The sequence below is a fragment of the Trichoderma aggressivum genome, assembly GCF_033847375.1.
Source record: "Trichoderma aggressivum f. europaeum strain CBS 100526 chromosome Unknown scaffold_019, whole genome shotgun sequence".
NCBI lineage: Eukaryota > Fungi > Ascomycota > Sordariomycetes > Hypocreales > Hypocreaceae > Trichoderma > Trichoderma aggressivum.
In genome coordinates, this window is record NW_026946385.1 from 153,041 (window position 1) to 180,268 (window position 27,228).

Genomic DNA, 27,228 nt, shown 5'->3' on the forward strand with positions numbered 1-27,228 from the left:
CTTGGATAAGAGGTGCTCATTAATTGCGATGGTTTCATCAGATAGGTAAGAAAGGATGATTAGGAATAGTGTTATGTGACAAAAACATCAATTTAGGCTGTTGAAGATCCAAAGCTCAGCTTCCGAGTGACTAGTCAAATCCCATATATCCTAAGCTGGTTACAGCTAGTTTCGTTCATCAGGATGTAGGCAGCCGTTTAGAGGTAAACTCGTATCAAATATCTAGGGGGTGGTCCACTGTGTAATATACGATGAGGCGCTAGATGCTGTCAATGTCGTTGCTGAAAGCCCAATTTGGCAAGGAACCGACAGGCGCGTATGGCTCTCGTGGTGGTGGGGGGGTTGAGGGGGTTGATGGCTCAAGAGAAATAATCGCCTAGCGACCGAGTCAAAGCACAGTGTGTATAGATTTATAATGTAATTTTATGTATCGCGTCTATCCTGTTCTATTACCGAGATACGGGTCGTTATATTTGTATGTCTGCATCGTTCTTTACGCCTGCGCTTTTGGTTGTATGCTTTCCATATCGCATCGTTTGATTTACATTTCATCTGATAACGCAAGAATACTTATTTTGAGCAAATACTGCAGAACAAATCAGCTTCATGCATCAATTGAAGAAAATAATACGACGACTCTCTCACAAGAGCCATGAAGAGTCTCACTCATCAGGATCTGTGGATGATGAACTTAAAGAAACTTCAACACTTTCAACTGGTGGTATACACGATGAGAGCTTAATAACAACCGAAACTATTGAAGGTTTCGAGAATCTTCAAACTACGAATGAGGTTGCCGATTATTGGCGTCGCAAATTCTTGAATTACGATGGCCCGACCTTCCCAGCTATTCCATTCCCAATAGTGTCTCTGTTTCTCGACAATGAAATGGAATACGAAATCATCCATGGGCAGGATGAGCCTTCAAATGTTTCATCAATAACCAAAATTTATGCTGCCTGGGCCTTGATCATTGGACAATTGACCGGCTCGACCGATGTTGTGTTCGGCTCCGCTGCCACCGATTCTCAACATCAGTTAGCATCGATGACACCAATTGCCCCAGTCCGTGTATTGCTAGATACCAATCAAACGGTAGTTGATTATCTCAAGACCGTACAGCAAAATATTTTGGAAATGGAGCCCTATAAACACACTGGATTACTCGAGATTTCCAAATCATGTTGGCAGGCTGAGCGTGCCTCTGGGCTCCAAACAGTGTTTATTGTTTCATCTCAAAGTGGGAACCATTTCGGAACTGAAAAGCTACATAAGAAACATTGGAATTCAAGTCACGCTCTATTCATTGGCATCCACATCGGCGCTAACAAAACGAAAATCCGCACGTACTCTGATTCTAGAACCATTAGCCCTTGGATGTTGAATCGGCTTTTGCAGCGACTAGAATGTGTCGTGAAACAACTTGATAATGTGGAGATCGGTGCAAAAGTCGCCGACTTGAACATGATTTCAGACGGCGATATGAAGGAAATATGGCAGTGGAATAACTCGGTTCCTCAGGCAATCAGCCTGTCAGTGACAGAAATGGTAGAAGAGCGAGCAATGCTACAAGGGGACGCTCCTGCAGTATCCGCGTGGGACGGAGAACTTACTTATGGCGAACTTGGCCGCCTCTCTTCCGAATTGGCAATTAAGCTTGTGAATCACGCGTCAGATATTCGACCCAACAAGATGATCCTTCTTTTCTTTGAGAAATCAATGTGGACAGCCGTCGCTATGCTGGGCGTGTTGAAAGCTGGGGCAGCGTTTGTGCTGCTTGATCCCCTTCTTCCAGAGAAAAGGCTGCAAGCAATTGTACAACAGACAGAGGCCGATCTTATTTTGTGTTCCATCTCCAACATGGCTGTTGGCTCTGGTCTAGGTCGGGAGATATTGGCAGTTGGCCCAGAGTTGTTCATGTCGTCGAATGATCTGAGTCCTCAAATACTACCACATCCTAGTCCATTGTCTCTTATGTATGTCATATTCACGTCAGGAACTACTGGCACGCCTAAAGGAGTCGCCATAACTCACCAAAATTATGCATCCGCGCTTCACTATCAAGCAAAACTTATGGGACTCACTTCTCAATCGAGGATATACGACTTTTCTGCCTATAGCTTCGATCTATCCATATTTAATGCGTTTTCTGCGTTTACCGTTGGTGGTTGCCTATGCGTACCCAGCGAAGAGCAGCGGCGAGAAAATCTAGCAGGGAGCATAACCTTGCTCCGCGCCAATTGGATCTATCTTACCCCAACAGTTGCTCGACAACTGTTGCCTGGGCAATTACCTTTTCTTAAATCAATGATATTGATCGGAGAGGCTGTGCATGCCAAAGATTTGATGCCTTGGGCGGGCAAGGTACGTATTATGAATACGTATGGACCATCCGAATGCACTACCGCCAGCACGATCAATACAGTCGTATCTCCCTTGGTGGAGGCTACGCGTATGGGAACAGGGGTTGGGATCAACACATGGGTTGTTGATCCTCAGGACCATAACAAGTTGATGCCTATTGGGTGTATCGGTGAGCTGCTCCTCGAGGGGCCACTTGTCGGTAACGGATATTTGGGAGAACCAATGAAGACAAATTCGGCATTCGTCAAGAACCCAACATGGCTGGTTAAGGGCTTACTGGGTAAGCCGGGTCGACAAGGTCGTCTTTATAAAACTGGAGACTTGGTTCGGTATCATAGCGATGGGAGTCTGTCCTTCGCTGGTCGGAAGGACAATCAGGTCAAAATTCATGGCCATCGAGTTGAACTTGACGAAATTGAGGTTCGACTGCATGAATGCATCAAAGGAGCAGTCCATGCAACTGCGGAAATTATTGTCCCGAAGAATTCAAGCCCGGTACTTGTGGCATTTCTCCAGCTGAAGCGGGACGAAGCAGGTGCTGCGATCGTGTCGCCACAAATTCCTAGGATATACTCCATCTCAACGGAGGCGAAGCAAAACGTCGCCAAGCATTTGCCTGGATACATGGTGCCGAATATTTATTTGGTGATGGATGAGCTGCCCCTTACCGCGACTGGAAAAATTGACCGTAAACGGTTGCGCGAAATAGGTGGTGAATTTTCCTTCCAGCAGCTAGTTGAGCCACAGACCGTTGCTATCAAGCGCCAGATGACAACAGCCGTTGAACATCGGCTACAGAAACTTTGGTCTCAAATTCTCGGTATTAGCCCCGATATTATAAGCCTGGATGACAGCTTTCTGAAAATGGGAGGCGATTCGGTCAGCGCCATTCAGCTAGTGGCAGAAGCTCGTAAGGCTGGTCTTCATCTGACCGTGGCAGATATCCTCAAGCAGCCTATCTTCCAGGACATTGCGAACCATGCTATTCAAGTTTCGGAAAGTTCGAAGGCTGAGCAAAATATCGCACCTTTTAGTCTCTTGGGTAAAGCGACTAATATCGCTTCTATTATCCATGATCTATCCATACAGTACGGTATAGACCATTCAAATATCGAGGACATATATCCTTGCACGCCTCTCCAAGAAGGGCTTTTATCACTGTCTTCCAGAGCTGGCGATTATATTATGCAAGCCGTCCTGAAAATATCACCTGAGACTGATCTAATCTCATTGAAAAGGGCTTGGAGTGAAGTCTTCCAGACAACGGCAATTCTTCGAACTCGAATTGTACAACACAAGAGCTTTGGTATTCTACAAATGGTTTTGAACGAGCAACTGAGTTGGATTGATATCTCTGGCATCAGTGTGGATCAATATCTTGAGAATGACAAGGGGATGAATATGGAAATGGGCCAACCGCTTACACGGTTTGCACTTTTACGTGACCCCGTGGGCGCCACCAACTGGTTAGTTTGGACGATGCATCACAGCCTATACGATGAGTGGTCTTTGTCTCTTCTTCTAGACAGAGCAAAGAGAGTATACGAAGGCCAACAAATCGAGCCAGCTCCTCCCTTCCAATTGTTCATTAAATACCTGCAAGTCCAAGACAGGGAAGCAGTAGCAAACTACTGGCGTGAAACTCTTCACCAATGCGAAGCGACCCTATTTCCGATTCTCCCCTCTTCGGTTATTTATCCCGCGACGGATAGCGTGATTGGGTACCCCTTTGTATATTCCCATTTGGATCAAAGAGTTTCGGACATTACCATCTCAACACTTGTCCGTGCTTCATGGGCCATTATTGCTTCTCAGATGACCAACTCGGATGACGTAGTATTTGGTACTACTGTGACCGGGAGAAGCGCTCCTGTTGTCGGGATTCATACTGTCCCCGCTCCCACAATCGCAACTATTCCTATACGGATTCAAATACCATCTAGAGAGCAAAAGGTTTCTGAATACTTGGAAACAGTACAAAGACAGTCCACCGACATGATCCCTTTCGAACAACTAGGGCTACATCATATTGCTAAAATATCATCCGATGGGAAGCATGCATCCGGCTTTCAGACTCTACTTGTTATTCATGCCAAAAACAACGGAGAAACACGAGATAACTTTGGCAAATGGAAGTTCGGCAACAGTCAGCAATCTTTTAACACATATGCTTTAATCCTGGAGATACAACTTAAACCGAAGTCCATCTTGGCAACAGCGAGTTTCGATTCAAGGGTTATTAAACCGTGGGTTGTACAAAAAATGCTACAGCGCCTTGACTTTGTCATGGCTCAACTTGATGATGTTGATCAACCGCTGAGCGCAGTGCGGATGCTCACATCCCACGACTTGGAACAAATCTTGAAGTGGAATGCTGCTGTTCCGCCGACGGTTGAACTGTCTATTCCTGAGTTGGTCCAGAAACACACCCAAACTCAGCCCGACGCAGTAGCTATATGTGCATGGGATGGGCAAATCACATACCTCGAATTGGAAAGGCTTAGCACAAGTCTTGCCGGTCATTTGATTGCCCTTGGAGTTTGTCCTGGGGTACTGGTGCCAGTGCACTTTGAAAAGTCTATGTGGACGACCGTTGCGATCCTCGCTATCCTCAAGACCGGGGGTGGTTTTGTCCTGCTAGACCCTTTTCTTCCACAAAAGCGTCTCAAAGAAATCATACGACAAATCGATGCCAAGTTGATCCTATCTTCTGTCTTGTACCGCGACGTCAGCCAGGGCTTGGCTGACCACGTCATTACTGTCAACACCGAACTTTTCGTCAATCATCAAACACACTTTCAGCAACTGGGAAAGCTTGATCCCTCATCTACTGCCTATGTGCTATTTACATCTGGTAGTATGGGCGTTCCAAAAGGCGTCATGATAACCCACAAAAATGTTGCATCTGCAGTACCACAACATATCAAAAAGTTAGGCTACACGAGTCATTCTAGGATATATGACTTTGCATCTTACAGCTTTGGAGCCGCCATCAACAACGTTCTAGCGGCTCTCATCTCCGGAGCGTGTCTTTGCGTGCCGAGCGACAATGATCGACGAAGCAATTTGGCAGCTAGCTTGGTATCGCTCCGCGCTTCCGTCGTACTTCTCACCCCCTCAGTTGCTGAGTCTTTATCGCCCCAAAATGTCCCCAACCTCCGTTGTATTATCTTTGGAGGTGAGGCAGTCCGAATGAAGGATGTCGCTCCATGGTGGGGCCACGTCCAAGTTATCACCGCATACGGCTCGAGCGAAGTCACTACAATCAGCACCATCAATTCAGATGCTACTAGCCCTGAAGAGGCTACTCACATTGGCAAAGCCGTAGGTGGTGTCAGTTGGATAGTAGACCCAGATGACCATGATTGCCTTCTGCCACCCGGATGTGTTGGTGAACTCCTGCTGCAGGGACCATTAGTTGGTGGCGGCTATCTCGGTGATGTTGAAAAGACCGAAAAGGCTTTTGTGGAGGGGCCTCGCTGGCTAATCGACGCTGCAAACAACAGTGAAGATAATACCACTAGGGTCTATAAGACCGGTGACTTGGTGAGATACAACGAAGATGGGAGCCTGTCATACGTTGGCCGTAAAGATGCGCAGGTGAAGATACGCGGCCAACGGGTTGAGCTCGGGGAAGTTGAAACGATGGTCCAAAAGTATCTACCGGATAACAAGAAAATTGTTGCTGAGGTCATTATTCCACAAGCAGAAAGAACTACTCCAGTCCTTGTGGTATTTACTGAGCCGAAAATCTCTGCAGAGGCTACGGATGAAGTGAAGCTCCTTCGGTTACCACCAGATATCGAACTGAGACTCGCCGAATACCTGCCGACATACATGATACCATCAGTATTCGTCCTAGTCAAAGAACTGCCAATGACTCCTACGGGGAAGATGAATCGGAGACGACTGCGCGAGATCGGAGCTACATTCTCACTAGATCAGCTTGTGGAAATACAGACAGGTGAAGGAACGAAGCGGTCGCCAACCACACGACTTGAGCACCAAATCCGGGCTGTTTGGTCCGAAGTTCTGAACATTGATGTCTCCAGGATTGGAATAGATGATAGTTTCTTTCAACTTGGTGGTGACTCTATCTCCGCTATGCGGGCATCATCTTTGGCCATGAGATTGCCCATCCAACTGCGAGTGGTTGACATTCTGAGGGAGAAAACCATCGCCAACATTGCCAAAGCCGTCAACTCAGCTACTCCATCTGCATTGAATACAGGGAAAACAAATCTTGTTACCAAAGCGGACGTGATATCATCTCATCTCAGCCCAATCCAGAGACTATATTTTCATCTTCAGAGAGATCCAACCGTTTGCTTCGATCAATTCTTTTACCTTAAATCAAGACGAAGCATTGCAGCAGATTCTTTGTACAAAGCACTTGAGACTATTGTTCGTCGACATGACATATTGCGTGTCCGATTCAAGAGGGCTGAGGGCGGGGCTGCATGGAAGCAACACATAGCTGATTCTGTCTCTGAATCATTTCATCTTGACGTCAAGGAATTTCCTGGTTCTCAATCAGCCGCTGAGACTATTTCCCAGTGCCGCGGGCGCCTGAATATACAGGATGGTCCAATACTAACAGCGGTGTTACTTAACAAAGCTACCAATGACCAGACATTGTTCATTGACATTCATCACCTTGTTGTTGATCTAGTCTCGTGGCGGATTATCCTGTCCGAGTTGGAAGACTTTTTGGAAAATGGGACGATCATGACACCAGCACCTTCTGTAGACTTCCGCTCTTGGATTACTATGCAAGCACAATATGCTACCAGAATGCTACCAGCCGCCACTGGTACCTATACCCAGCCAAATCACCAGAGAAGTCTTGACTACTGGGGAATGAGCAGCTCAGCTGCAAATACACGAAATGGTATTATAGCCAAGAAATTTGTCATTGATGAATCGGCAAGTTCAGTCATTCTAGGTCGAGGAAATGATATTTTCAATACTCGCCCTCTTGAGCTCATAATCTCTGCGCTCATATTCTCGTTTAGTCGCACATTCCAGGATCGCCCCCCTCCTATTATTTTTAGCGAGGGCCATGGTCGCGAGACATGGGATGACAATATTGATATTTCAACAACAATCGGCTGGTTTTCAACTATTTCTCCTGTACAGGTCACAGGTACTACAATACATAACCTTACAGACGTCATTCGCCGCACAAAAGATTCCAGGCGAAGCCTATCAAAAAATGGTTGGGAATACTTTACATCTCGTTTTGCCGATGAAGCAGATTCTGTGATATTCTCTCAAGAATACCCGGTTGAGATAATGTTTAACTACGCTGGCGCTTATCAGCAGCTGGAGCGCAGCAATGGGCTCTTTGAACATGCAACCCTCCCGGCGGGATGTGACCCTCCCTCTAGCCTCCATGTGCAAAGATTTGCGCTCTTTGATATAGATGTTTGGGTTGATAAAGGCCAGATTGCCGCATCTATCGAATTTCACAAAAGCATGAATCGGCAAGACAGAATTGCTTCGTGGATTCGTAACTTTGAAGCTACTCTAAGCGACATGGCCCTTGAACTTTGCAGTGGTTCAGTAAACTGGACTTTAAGTGACTTCCCGCTTGCGTTTAAGTCTTACGATTCAATTAATGAATTCCGCAATACTTGGACTCAGCTTTCTTTTCAACCCGCCGATATCGAAGATATTTTCCCCTGCTCACCTCTACAAGAAGGAATACTAGTATCACAAGCTAGGGAAGCAACCAATTACCAGCGGTGGGTTGAATTTGAAATCCGAGTCAATGGCGACAATTGCCTCGATATCGACAGACTCAAACAATCTTGGAAGGCTGTTGTAAAGCGCCATGCCCTCTTGAGAACCATCATCTTCGACACCTTCCCCGGGACAAACAAGATGATGCATGTTGTTCTCAAAGATCCGACTCCGAGCATATCTTGCGCAACTACTAAACTGGATGCTCCCAAAGGGCTAAGCAAAGACAACCTTCAACATCATCTTTCAATTTTTAATATCGAAAAAAGCAAAGCTCACATACGCCTTGAGATGAACCACGCCATCACCGATGGCCTCTCACAAGAACTCTTATGCCGGGATCTTCAGTCCGCATACGGTGGGGCCATCCTTGATACTGCGGGATCATATAAAGATTTTATCGAGTATTTAGAGAAACAACCGCATGAAGATTATGAGGCGTTTTGGATTCATAATTTGTCTGGAATCGAGCCATGTCTTCTTCCCCTCCCACCCTTTAACGGCGATGATTCTTTTACCAAAACACCCAATTCAGTACACGTCCAAGGTATTGAAACCCGCAAGATCCGCGACTTCTGTGCGAGCTTTGACGTGACGCCCGCCATACTAGCTCAACTTGCGTGGGCCCTTGTCTTAAAAGCATACACAGGAGCCACCTCACCTTGTTTTGGGAGCCTTTTCTCTGGTCGCGATGTGTTGGTTCGTGGGGCTCAGGACACCTTTGGACCTTTTATTGGGCTAGTTCCATTCCGCATTCACCTCACACAGGAGGACACTATTCTTGACATCTTGAAGCAAACCCAAGATAATTATCTGAGCATCTTACCCTACCAGCACTTCCCCCTCGCAAAAATTCATAGAGCCCTTGGGTTAGGTTCACAGCCACTCTTCAACAGCTTGGTATCATTCCAGAAGGTTGATGACTACGATGGCACGGATGGGACAGAACTACTCATTAAAGAAATCGCCAACTTTGATCCAACTGAGGTAAGAGGACAGCAGCGGGCATTCGTACAAACAGGATCTAACATGAGATAGTACGATGTAACGATTGACGTCACGGATAGCACCACAGAAATCGATATCCAGGTGAGCTCTAGGCCGGGAAGCCTAACATCAAACGCAACCATCCGCCTTGCAAACTGCATAAGCGTAGCACTTTCCAAGCTCGTACAAGATCCTTATCAAAGTGTCCAAGAGATGGCTGTAATCAGCGTGCCCGATCTACAACAATTACAGAAGTGGAACTCTGCACTCCCTGAAACTCTGGATAGATGCATTCATGATATCATTGATGAACGCGTTAAAGCTCAACCGAATGCACCAGCAATTTGCTCTTGGGATGGTGATCTCACCTACCTAGAACTAGATCGTCTCGCCAATGGTTTGGCCAATCGACTTTCTCAACTTGGAATCGGACAAGGCATGGTAATACCACTCTGCTTCGAGAAATCACTCTGGACGTCAGTTGCCATACTTGCCGTGCTAAAAGTCGGCGGTGCTTTCGCGCTCCTCGACACCTCACTACCAGAGCAGAGATTGCAGGCAATTGTTGATCAAATTGAGGCAAAGATCATCCTCACGTCCACCTTAAATCTCGGCCTTAGTTCAAGACTATGTAAGAACGTCGAACAGATTGGCGCGGATTCTGTGACTGCTACCGATCATCTCGTTCATCGGAAGCCTCAGTCCTCTGCAACTGCCATCTTTGCCATATTTACATCGGGAAGTACTGGTACTCCAAAAGCTGCCATACTCACTCACTCAAATATCGCCACCTGCTTGAAACACCAAGTTGAGCTGCTCGGTTTCACCAAGGAATCCAGAGTATATGATTTCGCTTCCTATGCTTTCGACGTCTCCGTGCATAACCAAGTCGCCACGTTCGTCACAGGAGGCTGTCTATGTGTCCCTTCTGATGACGACCGAAAGAATAATTTGACCCATTCAATAAATGCCATGCAAGCTACCATAATCACTATTACACCTTCGGTGGCCCGTCTTATCGACCCCCATATGGTTCCGCGTCTCGAAACCCTCATAATAGGCGGAGAGATCATCACCGTGAATGATGCTGCTCGGTGGTGGGGAAAGGCTCATGTCGTAAATATTTACGGGCCAGCCGAATGCCACATCAGCACAATCAATGCCGCCGCGACCAAACCCGAGGAGATTGTTCATATCGGTAAAGGTGTCGGCTTACTGGCCTGGATTGTCGACCCAAACAATCATAATTGTCTATTGCCCATTGGCTGTATCGGAGAGCTCGTCCTCGAGGGCCCGCTTGTGGGTAACGGCTACATCAATGACCCGGAGAAAACAGCCGCTGCATTTATTCAAGACCCTCCATGGCTGATACAATTTGGCCGTAGTGGCCGAATGTACAAAACCGGTGATTTGGTATGCTACAATGAGGATGGAACACTCGTGTTTCTTGGCCGAAAAGACACCCAGGTTAAGATTCGTGGCCAGCGAGTCGAACTTGGAGAAATCGAGCATCGAGTCGAAGAGTGCTTTCCGGAGTCTAGTCAAGTGGCTGCGGAAGTTATTGGCCCACATAGTAATAGGATTCTGGCTGCATTTATCCAGTACGAGACCAGCCCTGCCACGGCCACATTGCTATCTGTCCGATCCCATATCATGGATCACCTGTCAAAGCACCTTCCCCACCACATGATACCTACTCTATTCTTTTCTATGCACCAACTTCCAATGACCACCACAGGAAAGGTTAACCGAAGGAGTTTGCAAGAGATTGGTGCCTCACTCTCTGCTCAGGATGTGGCAGAGATGCTGACCACCATGCGAGGACTCAAGCGCCGGCCAATAACTGAAATAGAGCAACTAATGCAAGCAATTTGGGCTCGTATTCTTGATATCAAAACAGAGACTATCGGTCTTGACGATGGCTTTTTCCAACTTGGCGGCGATTCGATTGGTGCGATGAAAGTTGTGGCCGAATCTCGCAAACTTGGACTTCACCTGACGGTTGCGGACATCTTCACTTACACTACCCTGCAAAACATTTCTCAGCAAAGCCTCGGTACTCAGGTGCCACCTTTTCAGGAAATACCTCCATTTGGGCTCATAAGCAAAGAAGCCAATATTGACTCACTCATTCAAGATATCGTAACGCAACATCAGCTTGAAGCTACTGTCGTGGACATTTACCCATGCACACCTCTTCAAGAAGGCCTCTTCTCCTTGTCGCTTAAGCGCGTGGGCGATTACATCATGCAGGCGACCTTGGAACTGCCGCCTGACATTTGTCTTGACACATTTAAGAAAGCATGGGAGCACGTATTCTGCACCATGCCGATCCTACGCACGCGTATTGTCCAGACAGACTTCGGCTTGCAGCAAATCGTCCTTGATGAAAAACTGCAATGGGTCGAGACGACTGACCTTGAAAATTATCTCCATGCTGATAGATATCATGCAATGGGTATCGCTAAGCCACTTAGTCGTTACGCGCTCATTCAAGACCATGACGGTGTTTCGAAGTGGTTTGTTTGGACTATGCACCACGCTCTGTACGATGGCTGGTCTGAGCCGATTCTGAATCAGGCGGTGTATGAGGCTTATCTGGGATATAAACCCGAGCCGGGGCCCCCATTTCAACACTTTATAAAGTATATTGAGGATCGGAACAATAAGCAGATGGAAGACTATTGGAAGAACGCTTTCAGCGGTTGTGCCACGGTGCTGTTTCCGACCCTTCCACCATCCATTAAGGAGCCACTGGCAGATAAGTCAATCGAGCACTGCTTCTCTTATCCCAGAAAGCGGACCCATAACATCACGATATCCACGTTGATTCGTGCAGCTTGGGCTCTAGTTGCTGGCAACATGACTGACTCGAGAGATGTTGTCTTTGGCGTCACAGTCTCTGGAAGGACTGCCCCAGTTCCTGGAATCGACGCCTTGATAGCTCCCACAATCGCCACAGTCCCAGTCCGTATAGCTTTCTCCAAAGAGCAAACGATTGGAAGTCTTTTAGCCTTGGTACAACAGCAATCCATTGACCTGATACCCAATGAACAAGCCGGATTGCAGAACATTGCAAAGCTTTCTGTTGAGGCTCAGCATGCGTGTAATTTCCAGACATTACTCGTAATTCAGCCCCGAGAGAGTACCATCGATAATCCTCTGGCCAAATGGAGAATTGAAGGCCAGCAGCGCTGGTTCAACACATACGGCCTGACTCTCCTTATCCAGATCTCGTCAGGAAATATCACGGTCAATGCCAGCTTTGACTCTAGGGTGATAGACCCATGGAACGTGAGCCAACTGATGCAGAGACTCGAATATGTCTTTTCACAACTAGCTAGTGCACCACCAGATGATACACTGAACAGCATTGAGATGGTCACACGCCAAGATCTTGAGACAATCTGGCAGTGGAACGCGGCTGTGCCCACAGCTGCTGATCAGTTTGTTCAAGAAATGATTGCAGACTTTGCCCAGACCCAGCCGAATGCGACAGCTATTTGTGCCTGGGACGGCAACTTTACTTACAAAGAGCTTGACGAACTCTCAACGAAACTTGGAGCGTATTTATTCAAGCTGGGCGCCAATCCCACAACGTTTGTGTCAATCTTCTTCGAGAAGTCCAAGTGGAATACGGTTGCAATGCTCGCCGTGATGAAATCAAGCGCATCTTTTGTTCTACTCGATCCCTCGCTTCCGATGCGGCGCCTGGAAGCGATGGTAAAAGAAGTGCAAGCGATCATGATTGTGACATCCCCTCTCAATAGGTCTACAAGCGAGAGTCTCTGCAAAAATGTTATTACTCTGAATTCCGCATTTCTCAACGAACTAAATGACGAGGTGGCTCTGCCTCAGCCTCCTGACTTCAATGGAATTAACTATGTGGTATTCACCTCAGGAACAACGGGAAACCCCAAAGGTGCCGCAATAACCCACAAAAACTCTGCTTCTGCTGTGAAGTACCAAGTCCCAGGGTTCGGGTATACCACTGAATCGCGAGTTTACGATTTCTCTACCTACAGTTTCGATGGGGCGCATTTCAACGCTTTCACAGTTCTCGCAGCAGGTGGCTGCCTTTGTGTCCCAACCGACCACGACCGAAAAAACAACTTGGCGGAAAGCATGGAGGCTTTAAAAGCTAACACTGTTTTTTTCACGCCGACGGTTGCGGCACTTTTATCACCAATACAGCTCCCTCACTTGAAGACAATGATTCTGGGCGGAGAGGCCATCCGTGTGAATGACATCAAACCATGGTGGGATGCTGAAGGAGTGCGCGTATTCACGCTGTATGGTACAAGCGAATGCACGCCAGTTAGTATGATCAATCCATTCCCAGAAACACCGGAAGCAGCCGTCGATATTGGAAATGGATACGGGGTGGTAACTTGGGTAGTGGATCCGGATAACCATGATTCTCTTATGCCATTAGGGTGCGTCGGCGAACTCCTTGTCGAGGGCCCTCTGATTGGCACGGGTTATATAAATGATCCAGCCAGGACTGACGCAGTGTTTATCGAAAGTCCAACTTGGATGGCGCAACGTGGCCGTACTGGCCGTCTCTACAAAACTGGCGATCTTGTTCGCTATAAGCAAGAAGGCGGTCTTCAATTTCTGGGCAGGAAGGATGCGCAAGTTAAAATTCGAGGTCAACGGGTTGAGCTTGAAGATGTGGAGTGCTTGATTCAGGAATCCATGCCCAGCGTGATACGAGCCGCTGTGGAAGTGATCACGCCACAAGGAACTAATTCGAGTCCCATCTTGGTTGCATTTCTCCAAATGAATCATGAAACGTCGGTCCCTGACCAGCCGCAGATGGTAACTACATCCACAGCTAAGATTATTACAATACCTGTGGAGGTTGAGCAAACACTATCCCAGAATCTTCCTAGTTATATGCTCCCGTCTGTGTTTTTTGACATGAGAGCGCTTCCGCTGGGAACCACGGGCAAATTGAACCGGAAACAATTACAAGAGATGGCTTCATCATTATCCTCTCAACAGTTAGCCGAAGCGCGAGTTATTCACGCGGGTCCGAAAAGACAGCCAACAACGGATATTGAACGCAGATTGCAGCACCTTTGGGCAAAAGTTCTAGATATTAAACCCGCCTCCATGGTTGGGTTAGATGATAGCTTCTTTAAGCTAGGGGGCAACTCAATCACTGCTATGAAAGCTGTTGGCGAGGCTCGCAAGCTTGGCCTTCAGCTTTCAGTGGCTAATATCTTTCTTTACCCCAGCTTACACCAGACGGCGGAGCATGTTATGTCTTTAGAGAACAACGCTCCGACACAAATGATAACAAAATCTGAAGCAAACGAACCTACAGAGCAATCGTTTGCACAGGGTCGTTTATGGTTTCTTGAACAGCTTTATCCAGGTCTCAATTGGTATCTCATGCCTTGCATAATGAGACTAAAAGGTCCTCTTAACATTGAGGCACTCGACATTGCTCTGACGTCTCTTGAACGCCGGCATGAAACACTTAGAACTGTTTTCTTTACTGTAGATGGCGTTGGGATGCAAAGGGTTCTTCCCATAAGAGACCACTCTCGTTTGAGCATCATTCAAACGACATCAGATCAGAACTCAAGCCTCGTGGATGCCCTTCGAAGGGACGAAACTACTCCATTTGAGCTAAAGAAAGAGCCCGGATGGAGGACCGTGCTCTACAAAGTCGAAGAAAACCACTATGTTCTATCAATTGTCATGCATCACATCATTTCCGACGGTTGGTCTGTTGATATTCTTCGCAAGGAACTGGCGTCGTTCTATTCTGCAGCTATTCGTGGTGTCCAGGATCCTCTTTCCCAAATCGACCCACTGCCAGTTCAGTATCGCGACTTTTCAAACTGGGAAAAGACGCGCAATAGTGAATATGAGCGACAGCTTGAGTACTGGGCTGCCCAACTAAAAACCAGCCGACCGGCCGAGATGTTCTGCGATAGACCGCGTCCTGCGTCACTATCAGGATATGCCGATGTCCAAAAATTCACCATCACCGGAAGGCTATATGAGATGCTGGAGCAATTTTGTCAAAGAAACAATGTTACACCTTTCATTACGCTACTTGCGGCTTTCCGTGCGACTCATTATCGCCTCACCAATCAGCATGATGCCACTATAGGAAGTCCTAATGCTAATCGCGACCGATGGGAGATCAAGGACGCAATTGGTTTCTTCGTCAACATGCAATGTCTCCGTATAGTCGTCGACGAAGAGCCAATGAGTTTTGACAAATTAGTCGAGCAAGTTCGGTCCGTCACTATTGACTCATTTGCCAATCAAGACGTTCCATTTGAAAGAGTTGTCTCCAAGTTGCGACACAGTAGGGATCTGTCGCGGCATCCTCTCGTACAAATGATATTTGCAGTTCACTCCCAGTTAGACCTGGGACAGTTCGCTTTCGAAGGCATTGAAGCCCAATATATTGACCAGTCAATCACCTCACGATTCGATCTTGAGTGCCACCTATTCCAAGAACGAGCTGGCTTTCGTTGTGAGCTTCTCTATTCAACAGATATCTTGTTTCACGAAACAATTAGCAATTTCATATCTACGTTCAATGAACTTCTAAGACAAGCTCTCGACGACCCACGGTTATCAATTCAATCCATGAATCTATTGGCAAATGATAGCCTCGCCATGCTAAACGCAAAATTAGCCATGGGAAATGTTACTACAGATTACCCTCGAGGCGTAAGCGTGGTTGATCTCTTCCGGCAGCAGGTGATCATGTGTCCAAATAAAATAGCTGTGAAAGATACTGTTTCGCAGCTAACATATACTGATTTGGACCAACGGTCCGATGTTATTGCCTCCTGGCTAATTGGACGCAAACTCGTTCCCGAAACTTTGGTTGGTGTTTACGCCGCCCGCTCGTGTGAAACAATTATAGCATTTTTGGGGGTATTGAAAGCAAATTTGGCTTATTTGCCATTTGATTCAAAGATACCTGTTGGTCGAATGGATCGCGTTCTCACATCTATCAACGGCTCTAATATTGTCCTTGTCGGCAGTGGTGTCCAGCCTCCTCTTCTCAAAAATGATGTTGAGTTTGTTCATATAGAGGAAATTGTCAGCAATCTATCAACCATTAGAATCTTGAAAGGGTCGCAGACCCCTTCACCAAGGAGCTTAGCCTACGTTATGTTTACGTCCGGGTCAACGGGTGCGCCAAAGGGCGTCATGATTGAACACGGTAATATTGTGCGGCTCGTCAAGAATACAAATATGCTACAGCATTCATCCACTGCCGTAATGGCGCACATGTCAAATATTGCTTTTGACGCATCGACATGGGAGATATATACCGCTCTGTTAAACGGTGGGACTTTAATCTGTATCGACACAACAGCGACTTTGGATTGCGAGACAATGACTAGTACTTTTTCGACGGAGCATATCGAAGTCATGTTCATCACACCAGCTCTTCTAAAGCAATATCTCTTGGATTGTCCCTCCATCGTTAGTGGGTTAGAGACTTTATACATTGGTGGTGATCGTTTAGATCTTCAGGATGTATTGAAAGCTCGTACCCTCATGAAAAACGATAGTAAGATTGTCAACGGATACGGTCCAACTGAAAATACCAGTTTCAGTACCATGTATACCTTGTCCGCAAATGAACTCTGTACGAATGGTGTACCAATTGGGCGGGCTATTAGCAACTCTGGTGCATATGTTATGGACTCACGGCAGCATCTCGTCCCTCTCGGCGTAGTGGGAGAACTAGTTGTTACCGGCGATGGATTGGCTAGAGGATATATCGACAGTGAACAAAATATCGATCGATTCATTACTATTTCTGTGGATGGAAAGGGTTCTGTCAGGGCCTATCGTACCGGCGACTACGTCCGTAATCGACCTTCAGATGGGCTTCTCGAATACATTGGACGAGCTGATGGACAAGTCAAGGTTAATGGCCAGCGTGTTGAGCTTGAAGAAATCGATCATATCTTGCGCAGCCATGAAAGCATTTCAGATGCCATTTCCGTATTCCAAGAAATAGAAGGGCGAGATATGCAGCTGGTTAGTTTTGTTACTTTGCAAACGACTAGCACTGAAGAGCAAGTTCAAGATTTTGAAGAGATAAGCGCCGATGAAGCCAAACAGGTTGAAACATGGGAGGAGCTTTTCAATAAGGATACATATAATGCATTTGACAACCTTCCGTCCAGCCTAGCAGGACGAGACTTCGTCGGCTGGTGCTCAATGTATCATGGGTACGATATCGATACTGAGGAGATGAACGAGTGGCTCGATGATAGTATTAACAGCATCACCAATGGATCTAAATCACTCAACGTTTTAGAGTTGGGATTTGGAAGTGGCATGATTTTGTTCAATCTCTCTTCAATTTTGGAGAGCTATATTGGTCTTGATCCAGCGGAAAAGGCTATCAACTGGGTTGCGAAATCATCAAAAGTCATCCCCGAACTCTCTGACAAGATCCGTTTACAGAAGGGCACGGCAGCAGACATACGACAGCTGGGGTCAATATCACCCAACATTGTCATCGTCAACTCTGTTGTCCAATATTTTCCCAATCACGAGTACTTACTAAAGGTTATTGGAGATATTCTTCAACTGGAGAGTGTCACAACGGCCTTCTTTGGCGATGTCCGCTCGTACGCAACGTACAAAGAATTTCAGGTTGCCAAAGCTCTCTTCCAGTATGGGAACGATGCTGGCAAGGACGATATCCGGAATTTCATGGCAGAGATGGAGCAGAGGGAATTGGAATTATTGATTGATCCAGGCTTCTTCACTGGATTGCAAACTCAATTTCCTGGCCAGATCCATCATGTTGAGATATTGCCAAAACGAATGAAGGCAGTAAATGAACTAAGCTGCTTCCGATTTGCCGCTGTAATACATTTGAAGCATGGCGGCTTCGAGCAAAAAGTCCACGAGGTTAACGAAAATGAGTGGCTGGACTTCTCAAAACAAAAGCTAGATCAGGAAAGCCTTCTGGAGCTATTGCGAAGCTCAACGCTTCCCCTAGCCATCAGCAACATTCCGTACAGAAAAACCATCCTTGAGAGATTTATCGTTGACTCGATGGAAAATATTTCCAACGATGACAAAAGCTGGCACTCAAACGCCAGTGAAATGGCTGCAAGGCTCCCTTCTCTAGATGCAGTTGACTTGGAAGAGCTTGCTAAACAAACGGGTTGCCGAGTTGAGATTAGTTGTGCCCGCCAGTATACTCAGCGTGGTGGTCTTGATGCAATTTTCCACCTCAATGACTCTGGCGGAGATAGGCGGACGCTGTTTCGATTCCCCACAGATCATGAGGGACGATCGCACTCTAAATTGAGCAGCCGGCCTTTAGAGCAGCACACTAAACATAGAATTCGTCAACAGCTCCAAACGAAATTTGAAGCTCAACTGCCATCGTACATGATTCCAAAGATCATCACTTTCCTCGACAAAATTCCAATAACGGAAAACGGCAAAGTGGACCGCCATATGCTTGTGAAGAACTTACAGAGACGTACCGTGAGAAGGGGAACTTTGCAGCAGCCATCTACCGAAAGGGAAAGACAAATGCGGAACATTTGGGCCCAAGTTCTGAATCTCGAACCATCTACAATCAGTGTTTCAGATAACTTTTTTGAAATCGGTGGTGATTCTCTCGCAGCTATGAAGATCGTGGGGCTGGCTCGTAAGGCTGGGCTAAGACTCACAGTCGCCGATATTTTCCGTGGCTCCGACTTGGAAACGATTGCAAGCAACATCACAGTACTCGATAGTACTTCTTTCAACATATCAAAAAGCGAAACAGACGGGCCTGTAGAGCAATCATTTGCTCAGAGGCGGTTATGGTTTTTAGAGCAGCTTTATCCCGGCTTGACATGGTACTTGATGCCATGTGCCATTCGATTGAGAGGACATCTTAATATTGAGGCTTTACAGGTAGCACTACTGGCCATTGAGAGACGCCATGAAACATTACGAACCACTTTCGACACTGTTGACTCCATCGAAGTGCAAATAATTCGGCCATTCCTGCCTAATGATCTGAAAGTTATCGATGTCATGGATGAAGATACTCTGATGGCAGCGTTGCACCAAGACTATGCAACTCCGATGGATCTACGGAAGGAACCCGGCTGGAGAATTATGCTGTATAGACTTGGGCATAACAGCCACGTGTTATCAATTGTTATGCATCATATTATTTCTGACGGTTGGTCGATCGAGATTCTCCAAAAAGAATTGGCGACATTTTATAAGATGGCAATTCAGAAACAAGATCCTCTATCAATGATAGAGGCGCTCCCCATTCAATATCGTGACTTTTCTGTCTGGCAGAAGTCGAAGCCTCAAGCGCATGAACATGAAAAACAACTTGAATACTGGGTGAATCAGCTAGAGACAAGCAAAGCAGCTGAGTTTCTTTGTGATAAGCTGAGGCCCGCTACTCTCTCTGGCCATGCAGGCAGACAGAGTCTGAGACTTGAGGGCGAAATTTTTAATCGGCTCCAAATGTTCTGCAAGTCACGCAAAGTAACACCCTTTACCGTTTTGCTTGCAGTCTTTCGAGCTACCCATTTCCGAATGACAGGCGTTACCGATGCCAACATCGCCACGGTTAACGCTAATCGCCATCGATGGGAAGTCAAGGATATGATTGGATTCTTCGTCAACCTTCAAAGTATCCGAATCTGGACTGAAGAAGAATCCTTAGAAGATCTTGTCCAAAAGGTTCACAAGACTTTAGTTGATTCAATTGCCAACCAGGACGTGCCATTTGAAAACATTGTTTCAAAATTGCAAACGGATAGAGACCAATCTCGTCAGCCTCTGTCACAGATTTTATTTGCTCTTCATTCTCAAAAGAATCTTGGGTCATTTAAATTAGAAGGCTTAATCACAGAACAAATTCCTGTGCCTCCGACGACTCGATTTGATATGGAGTTTCACTTTTTCCAAGAGTCGGGTGCCCTTCAAGGAGAACTCTTGTTCTCAACTGACCTCTATATCGCTGAATCCATCGCCAGCATTCTTTCCACGTTTGATATGATGCTGAAAAATTCTCTTGAACATCCTAATATGCCTATAACCTCCCTGCCCTTGCTGTCGGATGAAGGTCTTGTGGCACTGAAACAGAGGGGCCTTATCAACGTTGTCCTGCCAGAGTATCCTCGGGACTCTAGCATTGTGGATCTCTTCCGTGAGCAAGTAGCACTCCATCCCCAGCGCTTAGCTGTCAAAGATGACTCTCCTATGGAGCTCACATATGCGCAGCTTGACAAATTGTCAGACGATCTGGCTCATTGGCTAAGCAAGCATTCATTTTCTGCCGGAACTCTTATCGGCGTTTTTTGTAGGCGATCTTGTCAATCAGCTCTTGCTTTCATGGGTATTCTGAAGGCTGGGTTGGCGTATCTACCATTCCACCTGAAGACACCTCAGTCTAGAATGAGAGCTATTCTGTCAACATTACCAGGTCGTAAGATGGTCATGGTTGGCAGCGACATTGCAAGCCCTAGCTTACAACTCGAAGACACCGAATTCGTTCGCATTACGGATGCATTGGAAGAGCAAATATCACGGAATTATAGACCTCAATCATACGTCACGGTTTCGGGTGAGAGTCTCGCATATGTCATGTTCACATCTGGTTCGACAGGTAATCCCAAGGGTGTCATGATCCAACACCGAGGCATCGTCCGCTTAGTGAAAGGGAGCAATGTGGTCAAGCATCTTCCCCCTGCAGCGATCATGGCCCACCTAACAAATATTGCATTTGATGTTTCAGCATGGGAAATTTATGCAACGCTTCTCAATGGTGGTACATTAATCTGTATCGATACTGCAGTACTCCTGGACCCCAGAGCATTAACCGATACATTCAACAAGGAGAATATCCAAGTTGCCTCTTTCACACCAGCGCTCCTCAAAATTTTACTAGAGCAGGCCCCTACTGCCCTTAGTTCCGTTGAGGCTCTATATGTCGCTGGAGAAAGGGCTGACGCCCGAGATCTGGTAGCTTTACGAACTCTCATGAAGACCAACGTGGTCATCAATGCCTATGGGCCGACCGAAAATTCAATCTTCAGCACATTTTACGTCATGTCTAGCGAGGAAAAATGTGTAAACGGTGTGCCTATCGGGCATTCAGTTAGCTGTTCGGGCTCATATGTTGTTGACAAGAACCAGCGTCTTGTGCCCCCTGGCGTTATTGGAGAGCTAGTGGTCACTGGCGATGGCCTCGCAATGGGTTATACTGATCCTGGGTTGAATGTCAACCGATTTATCACAATCGATATCGAAGACGAATTAGTGAAGGGGTATCGTACTGGTGACTATGTCCGTTGGAGGCCTACTGACGGAGAAATCGAGTTTTTTGGACGTGTAGACGGACAAGTCAAAATTCGTGGTCACCGGGTCGAATTGGGAGAAATCGAACACGCCCTACGAGATTATAACACGGTAAATGATGCGGTCGTTGTCTTGCATCATGATGGACTTCGGGAACCGCAAATATTTGGTTACGTCGTTCCAGACGAGAATATTGAAAGCAGCCAAGGATCTGACATTGGCGTGAGCGATCACGTAAAAGCATGGGAAGACATTTTTAATACTGAGACGTATCAAGCAGTTGGTCAAGTGGAAGCTGCAAAGATTGGAAGAGATTTCATTGGCTGGTCTTCCAATTACGACGGGAGCATCATTGGTACTACTGAGATGAACGAGTGGCTTGACGAGACAATCACCGCAATAAAAAATACCAGCCAGCCTCTGAGGGTTCTCGAGCTAGGGACAGGGACTGGCATGATCCTGTTTAATCTGACCAACGAACTCATCCAGTATACCGGGCTTGAGCCGTCTGAGCGTGCCGTTGAGTTTGTTTTCCGCTCGGTCCAGTCAATCCCCGCGCTTTCTAACAAGGTTCGATTATATAAAGGCACAGCAGCCGATATTGGGACACTTCCTAGCACAGTGACACCCAATGTTGTAATCATCAATTCAGTCGCACAATATTTCCCCAGTCAGGAATATCTTCTTCGTGTTATTGGAAGCATTCTCAAGCTTGGCACTGTTGAAACGATTTTCTTTGGCGATGTTCGATCGAACGCGCTCTACCGAGAATTCCAAGCAAGCAGAATCTTGTTCACTTTAGGCGATGCAGTGATTGGAAAGGACGAATTTCGCCAGAGAATCTCAGAGCTAAATCGCACCGAGCATGAGTTGCTCGTTGACCCCGCCTTCTTCACTGCTCTCACAATCACGATGCCACAGATAGAGCATGTCGAGATCCTACCGAAACATATGCATGCCACCAACGAACTGAGCGCTTACCGTTATGCGGCTGTACTACACGTCAAATCAAAAAAGCAGCGACGAATTCGCGAGCTTGACAACAATGAATGGATGGATTATGCGAAAGAGAAACTGGACAAAGAGTCGCTTCTGCAATACTTACAAAGTACAAAGTCCGATGTCATAGGATTTAGTAACATTCCTTACAGCAAAATCATCTTTGAGAAATTCCTACTTGAATCGCTTGACAATGGTTTGGATCATCACCATTGGATCTTCACATCTCGTCAATCGGCCCAGCGCTGTGCATCACTGGCGCCCACTGACTTAACTGCACTGGCTGCAGCTGGTGGGTTCCGTGTTGAGATTAGCTGGGCTAGACAATACACCCAACGCGGTGGCCTCGATGCCATATTTCATCGTGGCGGTCAAGAAGCAGAGCATCATGGCAGAGCGCTGTTCAAATTTCCTTTGGAACCTAGCGGTAGGCCGGCTCACTCTCTTACAAGCCGCCCATTGCGTCAACAGTGGCATCAAAAGATTCAACAAGACCTCTATGAGTTGCTGAGGGCTCAGCTCCCTTCTTATATGATCCCTCAAGCGATCATTATTCTTGACAAGATGCCGGTTAACGACAACGGGAAGGTAGATCGCAAAGCACTTCCTATTCCGCACAAAGCCCATGCCCTTGTGGCACCCGGGACAATTGCAACGCCCAAGAATGATACGGAACGAGCTATGCAGAAAATTTGGGCCAACGTCCTCAACATCGATCATTCTCTAATCAGCCTTCGCGATAATTTTTTCCGCCTTGGAGGTAACTCTATCACGGCAATGAGGGTTGTTTATGAAGCTCGCACAATTGGTCTTAAGCTAGTTGTTGCCGATGTCTTCAACTGCGATACGCTTGAGCAATTGGCTCGCCATTGCGCGAAAGTCGGCGAGAATGAGGATGATTACCAAGAAATCATCCTTGTTGAGCCCGCTGTCAAAACCGCTCTTTTAGATGAGATTGATGGTCTTAATCTAAACTTTCGTGGTTCTGCAGTTTCAGATATTCTTCCATTAACAAACTTCCAGCGCAAGACAATTATTCACGGGATTACAACTGGCCAGCATGCCAATTATTTTTACCTTGACCTTGGCAAAGATTTAAACATGGAACAACTAAAGGCAAGCTGCGCAATGACTTTGGAGAAATTTCCTATTCTACGCGCTTCATTCCTATTTCTGGGGGGAGAATTTTGGCAGGTCATTCTCCGCAACGGGCCGAATCTAGCCCCAGTACAAATTCGAGATGTCAGCGAAGATCTTGATAAAGCCTCAAACAACTACTGCTTTGAAGATTTGCAAAAATTAAAATCGTCAGAATTTCCACTAGCTTTCATTTTACTTCATAGCCTTCATGATGGTTCACGATTGATTATCCGCTTATCGCATGCTCAGTACGATGGAATATCTTTCCCTCTTTTATTCCAGTCGTTAATTAACAGCTACAATGGCATTGAGCTTCCCCCTGGACCCGATTTCTCAAAATTCTTGTCATACGGCCGCCAAAAACGGGAGAGCTCGATCGCGTATTGGAAGAACGTGCTACAGGGTTCATTGCCAACTGCAATTGAGCCAAAGATACGTCCACCGATTGAAGTCGGGGGTATGAGTACTCCTCGGCGTATATTTGAAAATGCGGAGGTTAGCCTTCCTCAGCTGCCCAGCAAGATTACTACTGCAACTCTTGTTAGCGCAGCGTGGGCTATCCTCCTATCAAGGATAACGCACCAACATGATATTGTCTACGGAAACGTGGTAACTGGGCGCAATTCAGATTTTCAAGGGGTTGAAAGTATAGTTGGAGCATGTCTAAATATTATACCGATCCGAGTTACATTTCCGTTGTTACAGACAACAACTCAACTCCTACACTCCATTCAGCAACAATTTGTACGCCTTGGCGAAGCAGACTCCCTCGGCTTTAAGGAGATTATTGATCACTGTACGGAGTGGCCAGCTGGATCCGACTTTGATGTGGTTATTCAGCATCAAAATATTGAAGAGCATCCAGAAATTATACTTTCCCAAGGCTCCTCTGCAGTCCAATTTTATACCAACCCGGACATTGTGCCACCATCTTTATTCATAATATCGTATCCTAAAGGCCACCAGTTGGAAGTTCAACTCTTTGGAAACACCAAGATTATAACGGAGAATACAGCCTGCACTTTGCTTTATAACCTCTGCTATATTATTACACAAATTGGTAACCAGCAGAGTGGATCATTACCATCTCTTTTGCATAGCCTTCAGTTAAGAGGCAATTAAAAGTTTACATTGTTACATAAAGAATTATTAGATTGGCTTTAAAATAAAAATTAGAATGAGACTTAGCGCCCTATTTTCCTAGTATAAATAAGTTACTTTCTTTTTTACGTTTAAACCGTAGATAGTTATGTATATAACGCATATTAATTAATCAAGGATGTTTCCACAGTTTACTATAAGCTAGGGAGTGAGCATTGCCAATTATCTTGTTTCCCTCTTAGTAAGCACGAAGCCGTAAATCGTGAACAGCATAGGCACCCCATCTCGTGCTTCCGTGCTCCGTACCCCGGTCTCTCCAATTTAAACAACGAAGTCTTGCCCACTCACCAAGTACACAAGCAGCACCTCGCAAAAATCGCCCATCTGGGATCACGACAACGCCAGCTACGGCCATTCATTCGATTCAACAGGCAGCTTATCAACTGATTCAGGATGGTCCGCTCAGTGAGCCGTAGCAAGGGCTGTGCTCGTTGCTTGCAACGAAAAGTCAAGGTGGAACCGTCCTGACACATGGATCTTTTGTTTGCAACTCATTGGCTAACTAAATGACGCTATCGAAAGTGCGATGAGAAACTGCCTCAGTGCTCCCAGTGCCAACGTATGCGACGGCCTTGTCCGGGGCCACAGACGGGCTCAATCTTTGTCCATGCGGTGCAAACAGAACGCGGCCCAAAGGCCGAAAAGAAGATGCAGATTCAGGTTACCCCTGCGTATCAACAAGTCCCGATAACCACTGCGGCAAGTAGACAACTTCAGTGTGCACGAGGAACTGTGGGCGAATCTCCAAACATATATCAGCCCTCAGTTGCTCCGGTATTTGACGAGTTGTTTCTGTCGACCTTTATCGATTCGTTTGCTAAACCTAGCGCTGGTTCTGGTCCTTACCAGTCATGGATGAATCACCTACAGGAATTTATGAATACCGGAGATGCTCCCATCAGACAATCAATACGAGCCGCGGCAACGGCGTATCATGGCAGAGTAGCTCAAGATGCAGCCGCTCTACGCGCAGCCGAGCATTGCTACGTTGCGGCTCTACGAAGTCAACGCTCTAGACTTACCCCTTATCTGAATTCTTCTAATTCTCCCTACATGCCTGATGATCAGGAGGTTTTTACGTCGATGATGCTGCTGTACTTTGAGCTCATCAGTCCATCCTCGACCGCGAGTTGGCTTAAACACTTACATGGAGTTACCAGCCTACTTCAGCTACGAGGCCCAGAAAGCTGTCAGGCTGGTGGATTACATCTGCTGTTTCGATCTTTACGATTGCTCGAGGTAATAGATCTTGCCTGGGGCTGTTTTCTTGGAGGATAAGCTGATTCTGTTCTATAGGCGTATTCGTCGTTTCGAAACCGAAGATTGTCAGCATTCGCATCCGAAGAATGGCGCACCATTCCCTTTGCAATATCTGGAAAAAATGACATGGATAAGCTCATCGATATCCTTTTGGTGCTTCCAAATCTTTTGAAGACCAGGGAACTCAACAACGATTCCTTCCTTCATACAAAACCTGCTGTTTCCGTGGAAGAGCTTTCTGCTGAGCTGAGTGTATACAAAGAGCGGTATATACAAAGCGTTCTTCTGGCCCATGAAGCCAATCGTAGGATGAATGAATGCCCCGATGATGATGATGAGGAGGAAGATGATTGCATTGGGTGTACAACATGGATCGATGGTGGCGGTGATTTTTGCACAGCTATGCCGGAAGCGTTGTTCTATTCCGCTAGAATACTTGTCGAACATATTGCATTTGGAGACAACATTGAATCTTGCGAAGAGAGACTCATAGGGGAACAACTGCTCTATGCTTCTCTTCTGTTTAGAATTGCGGAGGTGGCTAAAGCCGAGGGCGAAACGCAACTGAATGCTGGAGCTTGTGTACAGATTGCATTTTGTCTCGAAATTGTCGAATCTTTTGGTCTTTCATCCACATGTAGGGAGCAGGCAGGACAACACTTGCATCAACTGGGATGGAGGAATGCAAATTTATCTGGTTGAGGATTTTTGTGGGCTGGATGTTTTCACCTGTAACGAGTCATGAATAATTCCAAATAAGTGTACATTAATAATTGGTTCATACGTATGTACTTAGTAAGATGGATCGAGATTCGAGACATATTTCTGCTATGGTGAAGCCATCCATAGCCATTACAAATATGCAAAATGTCCATCGACACTTACTAAGTCTTGTTATTTGTCAGCCGTATCATACCCCCTTCAACACCTCGTTAACAGCTGAAAAATATTGCGCGATAGAGTATACAAAAGAGCCTCCCATAGCAGTTAGCACACACGGCAATCCATGCCGTCAGCTTAATGAGATTGCGGGTGGGCGGCTCGTTCCCGTTAGCTTGAGTGGTCTAGTTTCTAGGGGATGCGGTCATGGTCTACAGCTTTACATCTTTGTATTATGTTTCTCCGAGCATGATGAAATTTTGAGCTTCTGTGGCAAAACTGATGGGTTTGGCAGGAGTTTCATCTAGAACGGAGTAGAGACTCACTTGCAGTGATGGAAGAAATATTTCTTGACCA

The 27,228-nt window shown here is 46.4% G+C and overlaps 1 protein-coding gene across 1 annotated transcript; it reads left to right on the top strand.

Annotated features, from left to right (window-relative positions):
- Window positions 1-606: 606 nt before the first annotated feature.
- Window positions 607-24,161, top strand: Triagg1_5424 (uncharacterized protein; the record flags this gene model as incomplete). Its single annotated transcript, XM_062899937.1, has 3 exons — window positions 607-9,096; window positions 9,148-24,066; window positions 24,117-24,161. 3 exons carry the CDS (start codon window positions 607-609, stop codon window positions 24,159-24,161), a joined length of 23,454 nt encoding a protein of 7,817 aa, XP_062755545.1.
- Window positions 24,162-27,228: the final 3,067 nt, after the last annotated feature.